Source organism: Schistocerca cancellata, chromosome 4 (assembly GCF_023864275.1).
Source record: "Schistocerca cancellata isolate TAMUIC-IGC-003103 chromosome 4, iqSchCanc2.1, whole genome shotgun sequence".
Classification (NCBI taxonomy): Eukaryota; Metazoa; Arthropoda; class Insecta; order Orthoptera; family Acrididae; genus Schistocerca; species Schistocerca cancellata.
In genome coordinates this window covers 506,893,648-506,913,524 of record NC_064629.1, presented here as the reverse complement: position 1 = coordinate 506,913,524, position 19,877 = coordinate 506,893,648, and the positions used below count along the sequence as shown (strand labels likewise).

The 19,877-nt window shown below is 36.3% G+C and overlaps 1 protein-coding gene across 1 annotated transcript in view; it reads left to right on the top strand.

Annotated features, from left to right (window-relative positions):
- The window catches only part of LOC126184293 (Down syndrome cell adhesion molecule-like protein Dscam2), a 595,669-nt gene that overhangs the window by 518,166 nt on the left and 57,626 nt on the right, over positions 1–19,877 (top strand). Inside the window, exon 23 of the mRNA XM_049926671.1 lies at positions 11,960–12,400. Coding sequence (XP_049782628.1) covers positions 11,960–12,400 — 441 coding nt within the window. The remainder of the gene's footprint in view (positions 1–11,959; positions 12,401–19,877) is intronic.

Here is a 19,877-nt window from a genome sequence, read left to right as displayed (position 1 = left end):
AACTCAAAATGTGTAAAATACCATAGCAACAGGTGAAGATATAACTGTGACAGCTTGCTGCTATTTTTGAGATTACACTTTGCAGCACATTGAATGTAGAAGAGACATTAAAATCTAGCCCTTCTGTTCTTACAAATCTAAAAATTTTACCCTGAAGCAGATGATTTCAGTATCATTCACATGCCATATTACTGCATGATTGATACATTCGTAAGCACAAAATCTGAATTCTCACTAAGAGAGAAGACAATGAAATAAATCTTTTGATATCACTGGATGATAGGCATGGTAAACATTCTGTGAGAGAGTACAGTAATTCATAGAGGGTCTTTTATGATAGTAAATGAAATAAATTGTGAATGAGTTGAAATTTTTCTATTTTTTACTCAAATATTTACTGCATTAAACGTTTGTGTCAAGTTAAATGTCTACCAGAAGAGTGCTTGGACACAGATTCATAACTTTCGTGAGCAGGGTTCCGTGTTCAGTTTCAACTCAGACAGTAAATTTGAACTTATTACCAAAGTTAAATATAGTCTTTCACACTATTTGCCAGTTCTCACAGATTCAGAATCCAATTGGTCCACAGATGAAAAAATATTAAGGTGAGTGAAAATAACTGACAGATCATTTATGTGTGAGAATTAAAGTTTTGTAGATAGGTCTGGTGAAAGACTCTGATGCTTTGATAGATCTGTATCAAAATCAAATTATCTATTTATTCAACACAGTTGTAGATTCTCTTAAATAGTGCTTGATTTGTAAAATAAGAGGTTCTGCTACTGTGACATTCCAAGGAGTGTTTTTGAAATTTAGACTTGTTAAAATGTTATCTTAATGCATCTCTGAGCATTTTAAAAGTGTGAATACAGCATTTGTTTTGCATTGCTTCAACTGCAGGAAAAGTTCTATTGCATCACATCTCAAAATCTGCAGCTCAGACTTTTTTCCATCAGAGATACCTATACAATATACCAGTGCATACTGTCAAAAATCAAGCACTACCCTTATATATATTAGGATTTTTCAACTGCAGACTATTCACATAACATACTTATTTTCCCAATAAATGGTCAGTGACTTCCATCAGTCTGATTTTTCTTTTTTTTTCACTAAACTGGTATTTCTCCAGTATGTTGTTGCTATTGTGGTTCAGTGCAAATGGTTCAAATGGCTCTGAGCACTATGGGACTTAACACCTAAGATCATCAGTCCCCTAGACTTAGAACTACTTAAACCTAACTAACTTAAGGACATCACATACCCGAGGCAGGATTCGAACCTGCGACCGTAGCAGCAGCGCGGTTCCTGACTGAAGTGCATAGAACCGCTTGGCCACAACAGCCAGCTGTGGTTCAGTCCACAGACTGTTTTGATGTATCTCTCCATGCTAGTCTATTCTGTACAAGTCTCTTCATTCTCTCCATAACTACTGTAACCTCAATTCATTTGATCCTTCTTTTTGTACTCAAGCCTAGGTCTCTCTCTACAAATGTTACCCATCACACTATTTTCCATTACTGAACTGACAATCCGTTGATGCCTCATTATGTGTCTATCAACAAAACACTTCTTTTAGTCAAGTTGTGCCATAAATTTATTTTCTCCCTGAACTTGAATTCCATTTCTGCTTTCTTTCGTTTACTGTTTGCTTAATGCACAGAATGAATAACATTGGGATAGGCTACAACCTTGTCTCATTCCCTTCTCAGCAACTGCATACCTTTCATGTAGTTAACTGTAATAACTCTGGTCTAGTTTCTCTAAAACTTGTTGATAACCGTTACATTCAGGTATGTATTCCACTGTCAATCTTTTCCTGCATCCACAAGTGCTATAAATGTAGGTTTGCCTTTCTTTAAGCTATCTTCTAAGATAAGTCATATGATCAATATAGCCTCCCTTGTTCCTAATGTTCTGTGGATCAAAAGCTGATCTACTCTTACATATTCTTCTACAAGTATTTTCATTCTTCTGTGAATAATTTGTGTCAGTGCTTTGTAGCCATGATGTATTAAATAGATGGTTTAGTGATGTTTATACCTCTCAGCATCTGTGTCTTTGGAACTGGAAATTATTACAGCCTACTTGAAATCTGTGGATATTTTGCCTGTTTCATAAATCTTGCGCAACAAGAACAATAGTTTTGTCATGGTATATTTTGTCAAAGATCTCAATAATTCTGAGGGACTGGCTTCTACTCAAGGTGATTTGTTTCATGTTAGGTCTTTCAATTCTCTATCAATTTTTTTCTCACATAATCATATATTCCAGCAGTTTTTCATCTGCTTCCTCTTCCCCTTTCAAAACATTGTCTTCAAGTTTGTCTCCCTCGTACAGCTTTTCTACATATTTCTTCCACCTTTTAGCCTTCCCTTCTTTGCTTCGTACTGGTCTACTTATCATCTGAGATTTTAATATTCATACTTGTGCTTATCTTTACTCCAAAGGTCTTTCTAATTTTCCTACAGGTGGCATCTATGTTTCCCATACTAACACCTGCTTCTAAAACTTTGGATTTGTCTTCTAACCATTACTGCTTTGCCACCTTGTGCCCTGTCAGTTTTTTAGACACACATATTTCTTTTTACCTTCTTCATTTGCTGAAATTTTTATTTTTTAACATTTTATCGACTAAATTCAATACATTTTGTGTTATCCAACAATTTTTACTGGCTCATGTCTTTATACCTATTGATCTTGTGTTGTGTTCACTGTGTCATCCGTCAGTGCTATCCATTCATCTGGTGTTGTATTCATTTCCCTATTTTAGTTGCTTATTGCTTCCTTTGAAATTTTCGACATCCTCTGGTTCTTTTAGTTTGTGGTGACCATAGATTGCTATTGACAATAGAATGAGGAGTGCTCTATCTTGGGATTTAGTGAACTTTGTATCTTGTTGCGGACAATGTTTGTATTCACCTCTCTTGTGCTATTTTCTGGTTATTATGTGCAAATAAATAGTGTGTCATCATAACTGTTGGTTATTTCTACCCAGAAGCTAATCGGTGTTGATAGAAAACCCACATTGATGACACCAACGTGATTTGAACACGGAAGACCCCAACATGATTTGAACATGCAAACTTCTGATCTGGAGTACATTAATGTCAATGAGTAGTGCTTGAGCAGGAGCATATTTATTACACTCAGGGGGTTTAGCAGCAAGTCACTAATAAGATTGGGGTGGTCATGTAAATGGTTCACCAAACAAACAAAACGAGGGCTGTCATCTAAGTTTCCATGTATGTCAAACAAGTTGTCCACCAAGGTAAACCACATCATGGTGTTATTCATTTGTATCAGCAGTAGCTTTGGAAAATGGCCATCCATATACTTCCCACATGACTGGATATCTGCCCCCCCCCCCCCCCCCCCCCCCCAGTTTTCTTGCACTTGGCCGTGGACGTTTATTATGTTATAGGGTGACACTGTCAAACCAGCACTACAGCTGCTTTAATCTGGTCTGCATCGGGTATTGACATGCATGGTTAATATTATGGACATCCTCATCAACAGCTGGTGTCAGACAGTTTCACTTCAGTGGGGTAAACCAGTTTAGACAATCGAGGAGTCCGTCCCACCACAACCTCTCGTCAAGCCAAGTTCCTCACCATTGTGCACCGAGTCAAGTTCCTCACCATTGTGCAATGACTGTGAACCAGTAAATACCACCCCTCAGCCTGTGCATCTACCTGATCTTGCATGTGTTGAGCCTATGTCGATCAGTAACTTAAGGGTTGCACATGATGGACCCCTCCCTTGCCTCACTCTGACTCTGCGTGTGATGATCCACTGCCTCAGTTTCAAAAACACATTGCATGTGACAGTCCATCATTGCAAGTGCTTTCATCTGCTGTCCCCCATTGTGCTCTTGTGCTTCTCCCAAACTATAATATTTTTCTTCCATTTATTTTAGAGTACAACCTGTCACTACCATCGATGAGATCTGCTTTTCCATCAATACTTCTGGGTGCCTGCACAACAAGCTTTCCTTACTGCTCCAAGATGGATCACTCTTCGTCCTTCATGTGTGGGGCACATCCCCAAGGCCATGCCCACTTCACATATAACCACCCAATGGACATTCCCTGTTCCAGATGGGATGGATGCAGCTGGAATAACAGTGACACTTGGCATCAATGGGATGCTCAAGATGTGTGTCCCCCTCTTCGATGCTCTTCCAACACTGTCACCTCCCATGTAGGTACAGTTCACATTTGCAGGGTGACCAGTCTCTCCTCCTCACTGGATGGTGGACTATGTCCTCTCTAGTCCACCCTGCATGGTCCTCCCTGACCCCATGAGAAATGGTCCACCCATTCCTTCCATTCAAACCAGCCACAACATGGGTGGTCTTGGTTCCTTGCACAATCAGGCAAAACCTGTTGAGTGGCCCTCAACACCCCTGCATTCAACAACGCCCACTTACTCTCCCCAGCGCTCTGCACTCCTGGGGCGAGGGAGGCTCTGTGGCAATCATAGGTCACCAGTAATTATAGAATGTGGTGTGCTCTATCGTGGGATTTAGTGAGCTTTGGATCTTGTTGTGGACTATGTTTGTATTCAGTTGACTTCTGTTATTTTCTGGCTGTTGGGCGTAAGTAAAGAGTGTGTAATCAAAACAGTTGGTTATTTCTATCCAGACACTTGCCAGTGTCAGTAGAAAACCCACAAGTTTATCCAAATCTCATTATCTTAATTTTCTATCTTTTCAAAATCTGTATTTTGTAATCAATAAATATGGCCAGAGTCCACATCTACCCATGGAAATGTTTTGCAGCTTAAAATTTAATTTCAAAATATCTGTCTTGCCATTATGACATAATGTGTCTGAAATCTTCTGGGGTTCTTCAGGTCTCTTTCACAAGTACTACCTGCTTTTTTGGTTCTTGCACCAAGTGCCGGCAATGATTAAATTATGCTCTGTGCAAAATTCTATCAGGTGGCTTTACCCTTCATTCCTCTCCCCCAGTCCATGTTCTTTTACTATTTCTCTTTCTCTATTTTTCCTACTACCAAATTCCAGTCTCCAAGCACAGTTAAATTTTCATCTTCTTTAATAGTTTGAATAATCTCTTTTATCAGCTCATACATTCTTCCAGTATCTTCACTGTCAGTGGAGCTGTTAGGCATGTAACTTGCACTACTGTGTTGGGTGTTGACCTTGTATCCAGAAAAGCAAGCCAAATATTGCCAATCCATGGTTATTTTATACTAATCACATGATTATCCTTAAATAATGCAACAGTCTCTGAGTATTTTTATGATTTAACACCAATTTCTCAAGCTTTTATTTAGCAGTTTCACATGCATTTTTTCCATGTGTACCTAACTTCTAGAAATTATAGTAAGTTGTTTTCACATTCCTATGGGCTCCAGATTACAATAGTACATATATTCTGCTTTGAATCTACAGTATATCTACATCCGCATCTATTTCTACTGCAAACATACTCTGTGAACAACTGTGAAGTGCATGGCAGGGAGTACATCCCACTGTACTGGTTATTAGGGCTTTTTCCCCATTCCATTCACATATGGAGTTCAGGAAAAATGATTGTTTGAATGCCTCTGTATGTGCTGTAATTACTCCAATCTTATCCTTATGATCCCTAGGGGAGGGATATGTAGGGGGTTGTAGTATATTTCTAGAGTCATCATTTAAAGCAGGTTCTTGAAATATTTTTATTAGACTTTCTTGGGATAGTTTCCATGTATCATTATGAGTCTGCCAGTGCAGCTCTTTCAATATCTAGGTGACTCTCTCATGTGACATATGACCATTCATACTGCCCATCTCTGTATATGTTCCATACTTCCTGCCAGTCCTATTCAATATGGGTCCCACATACTTCAGCAATATTCTAAGATGGGTAGCACAAGTGATTTTCAAGTAATCCCCTTTTTAGACTGATTGCATTTACCTAGTATTCAGCCAATAAACCAAAGTCTACCACCTGTTTTACCCACAACTGAATCTATGTGATCATTCTGTTTCGTATCCATACTAAGTACACCCAGGTATTTCTATGAGTTGGCCAGTTCCAACAGTGGCTCATTGATATTATAGTTATAGGATACTACATCCTTTCATTTTGTGAAATGCACAGTTTTACATTCCAGAACATTTGGAGCAAGTTGCCAGTCTCTGCACCATGCTGAAATCTTATCAAGATCTAACTGAATACTTATGCAGCTTCTCTCAGATAGTACTTCGTTATAATAACTGCATCATCTGCAAAAAGCCTGATTGTACTATTAATATTGTCTGCAAGGTCATAATATACAACATGAACAGCAGGGGTCCCAACAAACTTCCCTGGGGCACACCCAAAGTTAGTTCTACATCTGCCAATGACTCCCCATCGAAGATAACATGCAGTGTCCTCCCTAACAAAAAGTACACAGTTCAGTCACAAATTTAACTTCATCCCCCATATAATCATACTTTTGACAATAAGTGTGGATGTGGTGCTGAGTCAAATGCTTTCTGGAAATCAAGAAATACTACATTTACCATGTTGCCTTGATCCAAAGCTTTCAGTATGTCATGTGAGAAAAGTGCATGTTGGGTTTTACATTATTGATGTTTTTCTAATTCATGCTGGTTGGCACTGAGGAGGTCATTCTGTTCAAGATATCTCATTATGTTTGAGCTCAGAATATGTTAAAAAATTCTGCAACAAATGGATGTCAATGATATTGGATGGTAGTTTTTTGGATTATGTCTGCTACCCTTCTTGTAGACAGATGTAACCTGTACTTTCTTCCAACTATAGAGCACAGTTTTTAATTTGAGGGATCTATGATGGATTATAGTTAATGGAGGAACTAACTCTTCTGTGAATTGGGGATAGAAGCAGCTAGGGATTTGATTGGGTCCTGGGGATTTATTCACTTTCAACGATTTCAGCTGTTTCTCAACACCACTGACACTAACATCTATTTCACACATCTTTCACATGCCTTTCCATAAATTTGCTGAAACCTCACAAAACTGATACTGGCCTATGATCAGCAGTTTCACATTTGTCACCCATTCTAGGCAGAGATGTTACTTTTGCAGTTATTGGTCTATTTGGAAATACACCACTCTCAGATGATGAATCATTCCTGTATAGACCTCGAAGATGCTGTTCAACTAATTAGACCATGCACAGAGCCATTAAAGAATCATTCTTCCTGCAGTCCATATGTGGATGGAATAGGAAGAAACTTCAATTTACGGCACAATGGGAAGTGCCTACTGATATGCACTTCATGGTGGTTTGGTTCGCAGAGTACTGATGTAGATGTAAATGTAAAAAAACAGAAAGTTTATTAAAGCTTTACAGTACAGTTAAGATTCCTCTGCAGCGCTTTATTACAAGATATGGTGTAATGTTATTAGGAAATGTAAGTGGATGAACTTTTTGCAGAGGACACAAACTGAGAATAGTATCAAAACGATATTGAGAATAATAGCAGAATGGTATGGAATATAGTGGAGACTGTGTCAGAGAATCACTATAAATGTGCAATACTGAACTCACTGAAATTCCAGAATTAAAATATCTCAGACATTTCTGTGATATCCAAAATCTTTGATTATCACTTATATGAGCAACATGAATTAAAACTTCTCACACATCAATTACATAACTCATTTACAGAAGACCCTTACTAGACACTTACTGGAGTCTTAACAGCAAATAAACTGAGGCAATTATTACATCTCTGAAGTGTACAGTTGCATATGGTTAGGATGAGGTACCAAGAATAGCATTTATGATATGCATGTCCTGCATAAACAAGATATTTAATTACTTACACAGCACAGATATACAAGCAGGTCTTTCAGATATAAAAGCTGGGGAAAATATGGTATTGATAACTACAGACCAATGTCATTGTCAGTTTCATAAGGACAATGTGCAGTAGACATGTTACTTGTTTCTCTCACTTCAACTTATTGACAACTTTGTAGAATGGTTTTAGGAATACATCATCAATCAACCTTGTGGTATATCCATTCATTCATGGGCTAATAGAAGGTCATGATAAAGAGATTGCAGCCATTGGACATCTTTTGTGACTTAAAAAATGAATTTCTAAATAAATTTGAACATCATGGAATTGAAGCTGAGGCATTAAGGTGGTTTCATCCTATCTAAGCAGTAGGGAACAAAAGTTTGCTTTATACTCTCACATAACTGGAAGCAAGTGTGGTGGAGACATGTGGACTACACCTCAAGGTTTTAAACTAAAGCTACATATTCTGTTAACATATATGTGTAATCTGCCTTCAATTATAGTTTGTTTGTTGATGATACGAGTGAAATGAGCTGAATCCATATCTATATTTTACAAAAATGTATGTACATATGTATGTTCCACATCACCTCCTAGACAACTACATCAATTTCAGGCAAATTTGGCACACTTATCACTTATTGTATGAAAACAACCACTTGGGAATAAAAACCATCAACCTCCCAATAGTGGGTGAGGAGGCTGATAGAAATGGGAAGGGGTGTGAAGAGGCAGATAGAAGAGTGACAGGTTGTGAGGAGGCTGGTGGAAGAGGGACAGGGTGTGATGAAACAGAGGGAAAAGGGAAGAGAGAAATTGAAGGGGCATGTAGAGTAGGAAATAAATTCAAATTTTTCCTGATTTTTTGGGATGAAACTATGTGACAAAATTTGTAATATACATGACTCATATGTCAATATGTTTAGAGACCAAAGATTGTGCGAATACCACAAGTAAATTTAACTTCATCTCTGGAGTCATATGGTGTGAAACAGCAGAGATTCAGTCATATGTGTGTGACATACACATACATGGGTAAAGCCATGGCTAAGAAGATAATACTGAAACAAAGCGTTACTTCAAAATAAAAGAACAATTTGTGCAGGAAATGACATCCTGCAAGAAATATACAGCAGTTGTGAGCCCATGTGTAAAAAAAAATAATGTTATGGATTCGGGACAGAAATTCAATATCACAGAAAAATTGTGTTGTGTTGAGAACTACATTTTGATTTACTATTAATGAGCCAGTTTATAACTGCAATTACTCATTTATTCATTCACACATCATGTTCTGTAAGTCTCTCATGAAGGAGGGTGGTCAAGAATGTTGAATTAGACAACTAATACATTAAGAGGCAGAAGCAGCCATGGCAAATTATGTCTATATTGTATACTAACAACAAATAAAGAAATACAGTACATCCAGTTTCTTACACACAATTTGGTCTGTGCTGATAATACAATCTCTGAAAAACTATGACACAGTCAATGAAGCCTAATTCACCTCATTTACGGTACAATATAATAGATTAGGTAAATTAGAACTTTTCAGTTTGCATATCTCATTCCTTGATAATGACTTCATGTTGATCTTTTTGTAATAGGCTTCAGATATCTACGTGCCTTTGTAGCTCTTCTTGCTTATAAGTTTTTAGTTCAAAACATGGATTTGTTTATAAGAAACAGCAGCTGACATGCAGTCATCACAACACAAATGTCAACATAGTGATGGCATTAATCATTAAATATTGTTAAAAAAATTCAGATTTCTGGAACATAAGTTTTGAGTAGCTTTCAACAAAAATTTGTGTTTCTTGTTGGGATTTGTAGGTTTTCAAAACCACATTGAAGGCTATTCCCACAGAAAATTTTTTCTACTTCCCTGTGTTAATCATTGAAATTAATTAAATTTTGGACAGTATTGGCAAATACAAGTACTTTATGCATATTTGATCATTTTGTTGTAATTGTTACTAAGTAAAATACGTTGAAAGGTATGGAAAACTGTTCATGTTAAGAGAATGAAAAATTGGGTGCATGATGTACAAAAACAGTGATTTCAAATGACACATTCCCCTTTTGTTCTCCACTACTACAGGATGTAAAATGAAGTAAATTCTTTTACTGTGTATTTGTTATTGTTAGAGTTGTTTTCAATGACATATTCATTGTGGATTTCTGTAACTTTTATATACCTTCCCAGGCAATCTCTAATGATGAAGTTGGTTAAATTTTTGGGTTAAGTTCAAATCAATATTGCACTATAGTCTTATAACTGGGAAGATTAACTACCTACATTAAATTAATGTATTTATCTTTATTTGGCACTCATATAGATAGTTTGCAGATCACCTCCATCTCATTGTCTATATGTGTACATTTGTTATAATACTGATTGAAATACTTTTCAGCATTTTACTTCTTGTCATTTATTTTCTTCTGAAACACTCCTTAGAAAACAATGTAGTAAAAACATAAACATCAGAAAAATATTTTTGCAAAGCTCATTTCAACAAGAGAATGGCTAAGTGAGTGGACTGCTAAATAACATCTGAACTTCCTAATACACTGAAAACATGTGACTGACTAAACATGCATTTGGCCTACTTTGCATCTATTTATAACCTAGTTGTTCATGCCAGAACATTTTAGAAACATACACATTTCAATCACAGTAATATTCTAATTAAAACATAATTTTTAACAGAAGTATACATTTTGAAAACTATTATTTTAATGCTACAAAAGATAGTACCTGTATCTGAAGAATTTACTGGAACATAAAAGTTTCTTTTATAAACATTGTTTTTAAGAGACATGTTTTTTGATTAAATCAGGTCATTTTTTGTCAGTAGATAAATGATTCAAATGACTCTGAGCACTATGGGACTTAACATTTGAGGTCATCAGTCCCCTAGAACTTAGAACTACTTAAACCTAACTAAGCTAAGGACATCACACACATCCATGCCTGAGTCAGGATTCGAACCTGCGAGCGTAGCAGTTGCGCCGTTCTGGACTGAAGCGCCCAGAACCGCTCTGCCACTGCAGCCAGCTAGTAGATAACAAAATGTATCCTGTGATATATGTGACAAGTAACAACTTTTGTCTATGTAGAAATCTTATATAATCTCTAGTTTGTTTATGTTGACATTTTGTGATTTTTTTCTGTAAATAGCACATTTTCAGTGGAGTCAGTTACAGTATTACAAAGAGGTAACAGATAACTAAGTCCTGAATAATAAATTCCAAATGAAATCATCTTAATTAAGTTTTTATAATTCCAGAAATATTGACTACATGTCCCTCATTACAAATTCCATACACTGTATGACAGAAGATAACAGTGTATAGCCAATATTTTTCTTTTTTTTTCTTTTTTTTTTTTTTTTTTTACCTTCCTAAGTATCTCATCTGTTTGGAAGTGAATGATGAGATTTTGAACCTTTATTGCTATATGTTATACATATGTATTGCACATGACAGTAACCCAAAAGAACTCTTCCTATTAGTTACAAACCATACTGAACAAAATGTTTACTTTTATGTTATCATCAGTGTCATTTCCTACATATGTATATCATAAAGTATACCTAAGATTTGGATTGACTACTCTGTCTCATTTTAAGGAAAGTCAAAAGCTTTCCTTTCATTTGTAAATGTAGCTTCCTTTACTTAAGTTGGTAACATTTATTCATCTGACGTCCTACTGTTGAGTGTAACTTCCTTTCACTTTAATGATTTAATGCATCTAACCTGCATCATTTCATATGATTGTTGCTCTAAATGCAGTTCCAGTTTTTCATTCTTAGTTGTAATAATGTCATTTGTTAATTCATTGACCATGAACTGTCACCTTTAAATGCACTTAATTTACTCACTACTGCAGTTTTCACACACTTCATTTTTAAATTACAGGATTGTAGTTTTTCTTCACACTAACATAACACTTTGAGAAAACCTAATTCTTGCAGGAATGATGGAAAATTATGTGATGTTAATATTTAATGAGCCTAGTGGTAGATATTTGGAAAGACAATTTCTGTTACTCATACTAAGAAGATTATTAAAATTTATGTGTCTGCAAGTTATTATAGTAAACAGTAATGTAAGTGGATCTCAGTTATATATGAAATTATTATATTTGTAATAATGTTTTCAGTTCCACCAAGTGCACCATTACTTATAGTTCCTACAGCTTCACATGATACACTGCATTTACAATGGAAGCTTGGTGACAATGGAGGAAGTCCTGTACGTGGCTTTATTGTACATTTTAAACTGGAGCATGGTGAATGGGAAGAAATCAAACTAGATGCATCACAGAACACACATGCTTTGACCAATCTTCGTTGTGGGACACTCTATCATGTTTTTATAACGGCTTACAATAGAGTTGGTAGTGGAGATCCCAGTAAAACACTGGCTGTCAGAACTCGAGGCGAGCGTCCACACTTACCGTCTCCTTATGATGTTCTGGTTATTAATTCTACAAGTGTTGGGCTACGTCTTGCCACTTGGCCAGATGGAGGATGTCCTATATTATATTTTGTTGTTGAATATTCAAATTATGTACCTAGAGGATCAGACAACTGGATTACAGGTATTACTAATAGTTCTCTATTCAGCTGATATTTAGCATGAAGGTACACATGCTTTGTAGTTTTCATAGAAAAAGTGATAAAATGTTTAAGATAATACTCAAACATTTTGAAAAAGTAAATTATCTGTGAAAAGAGGTCAGTTTTCATTTGAGTAAGTGAATGTCAACTTTTTAAAAGTGCAGTCATGGAAAATTACACTAACTTTAAAATTTAATAATGTTATGGAAACCACAGTTCTACAGTTGGATATTCATTTGTTTTTCTTGTGAAAGTCAGCATATTCTCATGGTGGTAATAAAGTCCAGTAAACTCTGAGAGAAAAATCTGAAAAAATCTAAGCAGGTCATGAATTTTTCATTTTTACATTTTTGTGAGCTTTCAGTTAAATATCTTAATAAAATGTAGCAGGTCACTACTTATTTACTGGCAAAGAAAAAGATCAAATTTCTCTAACACTTGTGTAACTATTACTGATTTAATATTGGATAATACAATTCATAATCACATTATATGATCACAGAAGATGATTAATGAAGACTGACCACTATTTATTTCCTATTTGAAGTGCAGATCATTGAATTCATTTTTTGTATAAGATTAACTTCATCCTGTAGATAGTGCACTTTTCAGTGTTCTTTTTTCTATCCTCCAAGACTATGTTGCACTTTATTCACCTACATTGCCACAATCCTCAGCCTACTACTTGCATAGCACTAACTTAAATATGAAAAGGGCATTGATAACAATAAGAAAGCATGTGATTAATGCATCAGCCAGTAGATCACAAGACTGTCAATAACAGCACAAAACCATACAAAATATGATGGATTACTAACAGTATCTCTATGTTGTGTGAACTGCAATACATTTCAGTCATTCATTCACGTGTCTGGGTGCAGCCTAATATCACAATTATTCCATTGCAGTTAAACTTCCATTTGTGGCGTTTGGAGCTAGGTACTGAGGACACTATCACACAGTTACACGGAAGTAAAAAGGTGGCACTCTATATAGTGGCCAACTTTTCTACACAGAATGAAAAAAATAGTCTTTGTTGTTACAGTGAAAAAATTCAAAGCACTGAAAAATTGCAGTTGTCTAGTTTTATCACATATTAAATGCAATATCCTGGATAAAACACAAACTAGTTTAAAAGCAAATTTCCTTAATTACTGTAGAATGTGTATTCAGCATATAACATTCCTTTTCTTTCTGCAGAGGTTTGACTTTTTAGTGAACTATTTTTACTTTGGGAACTAGCTTAATTATAATGTTATGAATGTGGAACATCTGCAGAGTAACTTTTATGGAAGGAACATGTGAGATTCTGTAACAGAGAATCACAGTCCTACCATCAAAAAGAGAAAAATAGTCATTCTGATTGGAAGGTAAGAAAGAAAGATTAGATTTTAATGACATGCTGGTCACATGATCATTGGAGGTGCATCATAATCTCAGATTAGCCCTACAAAGTGTTACACCCAGCTATTTGTAAGACATGATTGATTCCAGCAGTGACTCATTGATATTATAGTTGTAAGATACTATGTTTTTGTGTTTTGTGTAGTGCACAATTTTACATTTCTGAACATTTACAGCAAGTTCTCAGTCTGTGCACCGTGTCAAAATCTTACCAAGATCAAACTGAATGCTTATGCAGCTTCTCTCAGATAATACTTCATTATAATAACTGCATCATCTGCAGAAAGCCTGATTTTACTATTAATATTGTCTGCAAGGTCATTAATATATATCATGAAGAGCAAGGGCCCCAACGCACTTCCCTGGGGCACACCCAAAGTTACTTCTACATCTGATGATGACGCTCCATCCAAGGTTACATGCTGTGCCCTCCCTACCAAAATGTCTTCAGTCCAGTCACATATTTCACTTGTCATCCTATAAGCTCATACTTTTGATAATAAACATAGGTGCTGTACTGAGTCAAATGCTTTTTGGAAATCAAGAAACATTACATCTACCTGGTTACCTTGATCCAAATCTTTCAGTATGACATGTGAGAAAAGTGCGAGTTGGGTTTCACATAGTCGATGTTTTCAAAAACCATCCTGGATAGCACTGAGGAGGTCATTTTGTTCAAGATACCTCATAATGTTTGACTCAGAATATTTTATAAGATTCTACTACAAATCGTTGTCAAGGATATTGGACGGTAGTCTTATGGATCACTTCTAATACACTTCTTTATACTGGCATGACCTGTGCGTTTTTCCAAAAGCTGGGCATGGTTTTTTATTCAAGGGATCTATGATAGATTATAGTGAGATGATGGGCTAACTCAGCCACAAATTCAACATAGATTCTGACAGGATTCCATTGGGGCCTGGAGCTTTGTTCAAGTTTAATGATTTCAGTTGTTTCTCAACACCACTGACACTATTACTTATTTCATTCATCTTTTCGGTGGTACGAGGATTAAGTTGGGTCAATTCTCCTCAGTTTTCCATTATAAAGGAACATTTGAAAACAAACTGAAGAATTTCAGCTTTCGATTTGCTACTCTCAGTATCAGTTCCTGTCTGGATGCTAAGTTTGGCGCTGCTAACAGTCTTTACATACAACCATAATTTCTTTGGATTTTGTGAACTTGTATTTGACAATATTCTGCAACAGTAGTCATTGAGGCATCATGCATTGCTCTCTTCACAGCCAAATGTGTTTCATTCAACATCTCTCTATCTATAGCCCTCTACTTTGTTCTACGCCTACTATGCAGTAATCTCTGTTTCTTTAGATGTTTCTTTACAGTTACTGTATACCTTGGAGGTTCCCTCCCATTATGTACTGTTCTACTGGGTACATATCTATCTAATGTGTAGTCAACTATTCTTTTAAGCTTGAGCCAGAGTTTATCTACACACTCCTGGCCTGTACTGAATGTTTTGAGTTCCTCATTGAGATTTGACATTACTGATTTTTTATCTAGTTTGCTGAACACATATATCTTTTAGCTTGTTTTAGTTGTCCTTTGTACTTTGGTAATCATTGTTGCTGCAACCGCGTCATGGTCACTAATAGCAATTTTGATGTGGATATCCTCAAAGAGGTCAGGTTTGTTTGTTTGTTTGTTACCATTAGATCCAATATATTTCCATCGTAGGTGGGGTTCTTAACTCTCTGTTCTGAATAGTTTTCAGAAAAGGCATTTAGTAAAGTTTCACAGGATGTCTTATCATACCCACCACTACCAAATTGTAATACATCTCAATTTATTATTAATCTGGATGCCCAAGAAATCCACACATGGAGCCTCATCCAGTATGAGCCTATTGATATCTATCTCTAGTACCTGTAAGTTATTTTTATTTGTTTGGAGTACCACAATGTGAGAACCTCGAAGATTATGAGTTATTGTTTGCTGTGATCCACTTGTTATTTTGTTTCATTGTTCTGGTTATTTCTAGTGTGGATGTATTTGGAGCCTTTATTGGTATATTGATGTCATCAGCAAACTTTGCAGGTTTTGAAGAGTCCTCAACTGTCATAGGGAAATGATTTATACAGGTGTAGCACAGGCACAAGACAGACATCAACCTTTGTGTGACTCCATGTATGATGTTTCCCCACTCTTAATTTAATCTTTTTCCTGTGGTATCATCTGTAAATGTAATTCAGTTTGCCTGATGAGGCATGATTCCATCCATGCAAGGGGGTTGCCTATGCTGCCACAACATTTTAGTTTCTCTTGTAGAATTTAATAATCTTCACAACCAAAGGATCAAAGTATCATATAATGTGGCAAAAGGGTAATTGTTCTTATGTAGTTCTGCCACAGCTGAGTTAGTGATACCATGTATTATATTTAAGCTGCTTCCTAAAAAAAAAAAAAAAAAAAAAAAAAGAAAGAGAGAGAGAGAGAGATAAAGTGTAGGATGTTCGAAAGCTCTTCATATTTGGGATGACAGTGCTTCAAATCACCAGCCAGCCATTCAGATGTGAGTTTTCCATGATTTCCCTAAAACACTTAATGTAAATTATGGGATAATTTAAATGGCATAGGTAAATTCCTTTGCCAGTCTGATTTTCTGCTCTTTCACACTAATTATGTCATCATTAATATGCACCAGCATGCCCCGTACGGTGGTGGTGCTTATTTTTTTTACACATAGAAGTTTTCATTTATGTTTTGGGTGGAGTTGAATAAAACATATTGCAGATGTTAAAAAAAATATATTTCCATGATATTAACTGTTGTTCTTGGTGTGAAACATTTTAAAGTGTGGTGCTGCACACAAGGAAACTTTACGTTTTGCACATTAGTTTGAAGCCTCTTAATGAAGGCCTTTTTTCATGCACAACACAGCTCCTTCGTGGTCTTTTCTTAATTGTGGGTGGCAGAAGGTTTGGAAACTGCCTGGCTGCAAGGCTTGTTGCTTTCAGTGTTCGAGATGGGCATCCTACCAATGTCTCTTGTTTGGTGAAGATATAGCCAACTGTTTGCTGAGACTAATCATGAAGCTCATTTTACTTTGTTCGCCATCATGCTTCTTGTACAGAACGTAAGCACCGAAGCATGCAATGCCCAACAAGTGGTGGAAATCTTCTTATGATATTTTTTTCAGCCTGCTCCTGGTCGTTTGAAAGTTTTGCATCCCAGTATTCTTGTTGTAATCAATGACTTTTGAATGAGTCCCTTCTTTGAGTTGGCATTTAAAAATGTATATTCATGCAAGGTGCTGACCATAAGAACATTTCTCTGGTTCTTCCGTTTCATTATCTACTGATTGCCTCTGTATCATGTTATGTACTCTCCTTTCTCTGGTTTTTCCTTCTTTATGAAGTCAGGGAATCCCTTCTTGTCCTGACACATTGTACCAACAGTGTTGGTGTTATTGCTGGTTAGTTTTTCTACCAAACCTGGACTGGTGTACAAGTTGTCAAGATAAATGAGATGGCCTTTCCTGAGTAGATCATGTGGAAGCTACCATAAACACTGTCCTTTCCAGTGCAAACAATAAAGTCCCATAAATACCCAGAGCTGCTTTCACAGAGTTCATAAAATGTGATGTCTGCTGTACTTTTATGGAATAAATGGCCTCCATCCAAGCACCCTTTCCAGAGCAACTGATATTACTTTCTGTCATGTATAACAATCTGAATTTATGCAGCTGATGCTCCCTAATTGAGTGAATTTTGTATAGCTCCCTGCTGGTAGTGCCTAGTGGGTCATATTGTGTATTGTCACCAAAGTGGAGGAATTTCAATAAAAGATGAAACCACTGTTCACCCATCCGTTTCCTGATGAAAGGTGTGTCAACTGATTCTGTCTTTGAAAAGCACATCTTGTGTTCTGGTTTGTGAAGAATTCCTTGAAGTATGAGCATTCTAATACATGTTTTTACCGCATCACGTGTAGTATCTTGCCAACTGCGAACCTAGGAGCATACCGCCAAATTGAGATGGGAAGCTATAAACCATTTTGCATATAAGTTTGTCTGTTCAGCTATTATTTTGCACAAAGCATCACCCACAAAACACATAAATAACTCATCATATGATATTGTTTTAGAGGCACAACTGTACTACTGCTACCTCTGAACAAATGTCGATTACACATTGAACTAACATGCACAAATGTACTGTCTGCTGCAGTAGTGTCTCATTGACAGATGTTTCTGAACCGCACTCATTGTCACTAGCCTCAACATCTATCTTGTAAACCTACAGAACTGTAACTGAAATTATTATCAGTTTCTGAAAGTAGCTCGTCTATCTCTAAGTCTGGTAAGTGACTTGACTCCTTTTTACCATTGCAAAAAATCGCTTACTAACCTGGCAGCAAACATAGACAAAAAAGGCATGCATCAAAGGCTGCTTCACTGGATGCATTCTGTCAACATGCACTTGAGTGGAAAACATTACAACTTGCCCAGAATATGCTGTGCTGCTGGAAATGTGCTGCCATCTAGTGGGCAAAGCTCAACTAATACCAAAGTTTCAGTATCAGGCTGATAACTCACCATTCTCACTAGCTACTAGCCACAGAATGCAGAAGCTGGATATATGTGTCCAAGTAACTGTGAATTAGCAGAGCATGGATGGGTATGTCAGTCATACCTACTTAAAGGGTTAATCAAATCAGTCTTTTGAACAGAAATGGATGATCAAACACTCCACCTTCAGAAATAGCTGTAGTTCTGACTTGATTGATGACATTCTACAGTTGTACATGCTAACCAACTCCAGTTGCTAATGCTGCAACATTTCATGCATTGGAAAAATTTCAGGGGCTCCCTCCAAAAAAGTTAAGATATCCTAAATATAAACTGCCATTTTATCATAACAGTAAAATAGTTAAGATGTTATTCAGCACTATCTTTCGCACAATGTTGCAAGTCATCTGCAAGGTCAGTGAAATATTATGTACAGGTCAATCAGACAGAGCTGTAACAAGTGTGTCATCCAGACATGAGAAAAAGACAGAATACAAAAAACAGATTCCACTCTTGCCATATACCTTGAAAAACCATATGATGTAACATGTGTTCTTCATACAGCAAAGTAAGTTATAAAGACAATATCATAGAAATAAATAAACTGATGATGCAGAATGCTCACTTGGGTTTAAATAAACAAATTAAATTTCTTCTGATAAATTAAGTTTTATTTCATGCACATTCAACAAGCTCCCAATTACCAGAGTATGGATTGCCTGGTTTGCAGATTATTCACCCATACTTCAGCCAGTTTTGAAAAAACTGCAGATTATACCTGAAATATTCTCCTATAATTAGAATGAATAGTTTTGTTCATAACATATTATTATACATGTGACCCAAGTTTTATAGCCAGAAGACAGTGAAAGCCGCAATCTCGCCATCAGACATTCCTGAAATATTTTTCTGTTGTTTGGTATTTAATCTTGAGGTAAATGCAGGGACTCTTAACTTTGTTATATGTCCACATCCAGTTTCCTGCAGAAGATGTGCTTGTTTCAGTTGCTGGAATGATAGTTACGAGGTTCCTATCACCTTGAATTATGTCACTCATACAGATACCCATGGTGTGAATGCAGCTATGAAATTTGGAAAGATAGCAGAAAATATACATGTGTGTAGTGAAAAACAGAATAAAAGTTATAGTTTTAGAGTGAAAAAAGGAATTCATGGACAATACAGTAATGAAACAGTGAAAATTCATAAGCGCCTACTCGTTTTACAAAAAAGCATGGACGCCTTAAATCTGGAAGTACTAAATCTTCAAAACAAAAATGAGGAACTGCAACAACAGCTCCACAGGTCCGCAATTGTTAATCAGAAGAAAGTGATCGTATATGATAGATCACAAAATATGGACTCATGCATTAATGACTGCTGAGTGCTGTGAGTGCGATGAAATCATAACAAAAGGCTTTCAGACATGTGCAGAATCTCAGCAGTGGGTACAAACTAACCATTCTTGTTCAGTAAACAAAACAGCAGCTTTAAAAAAGTGCGATGAAATCATAACAAAAGG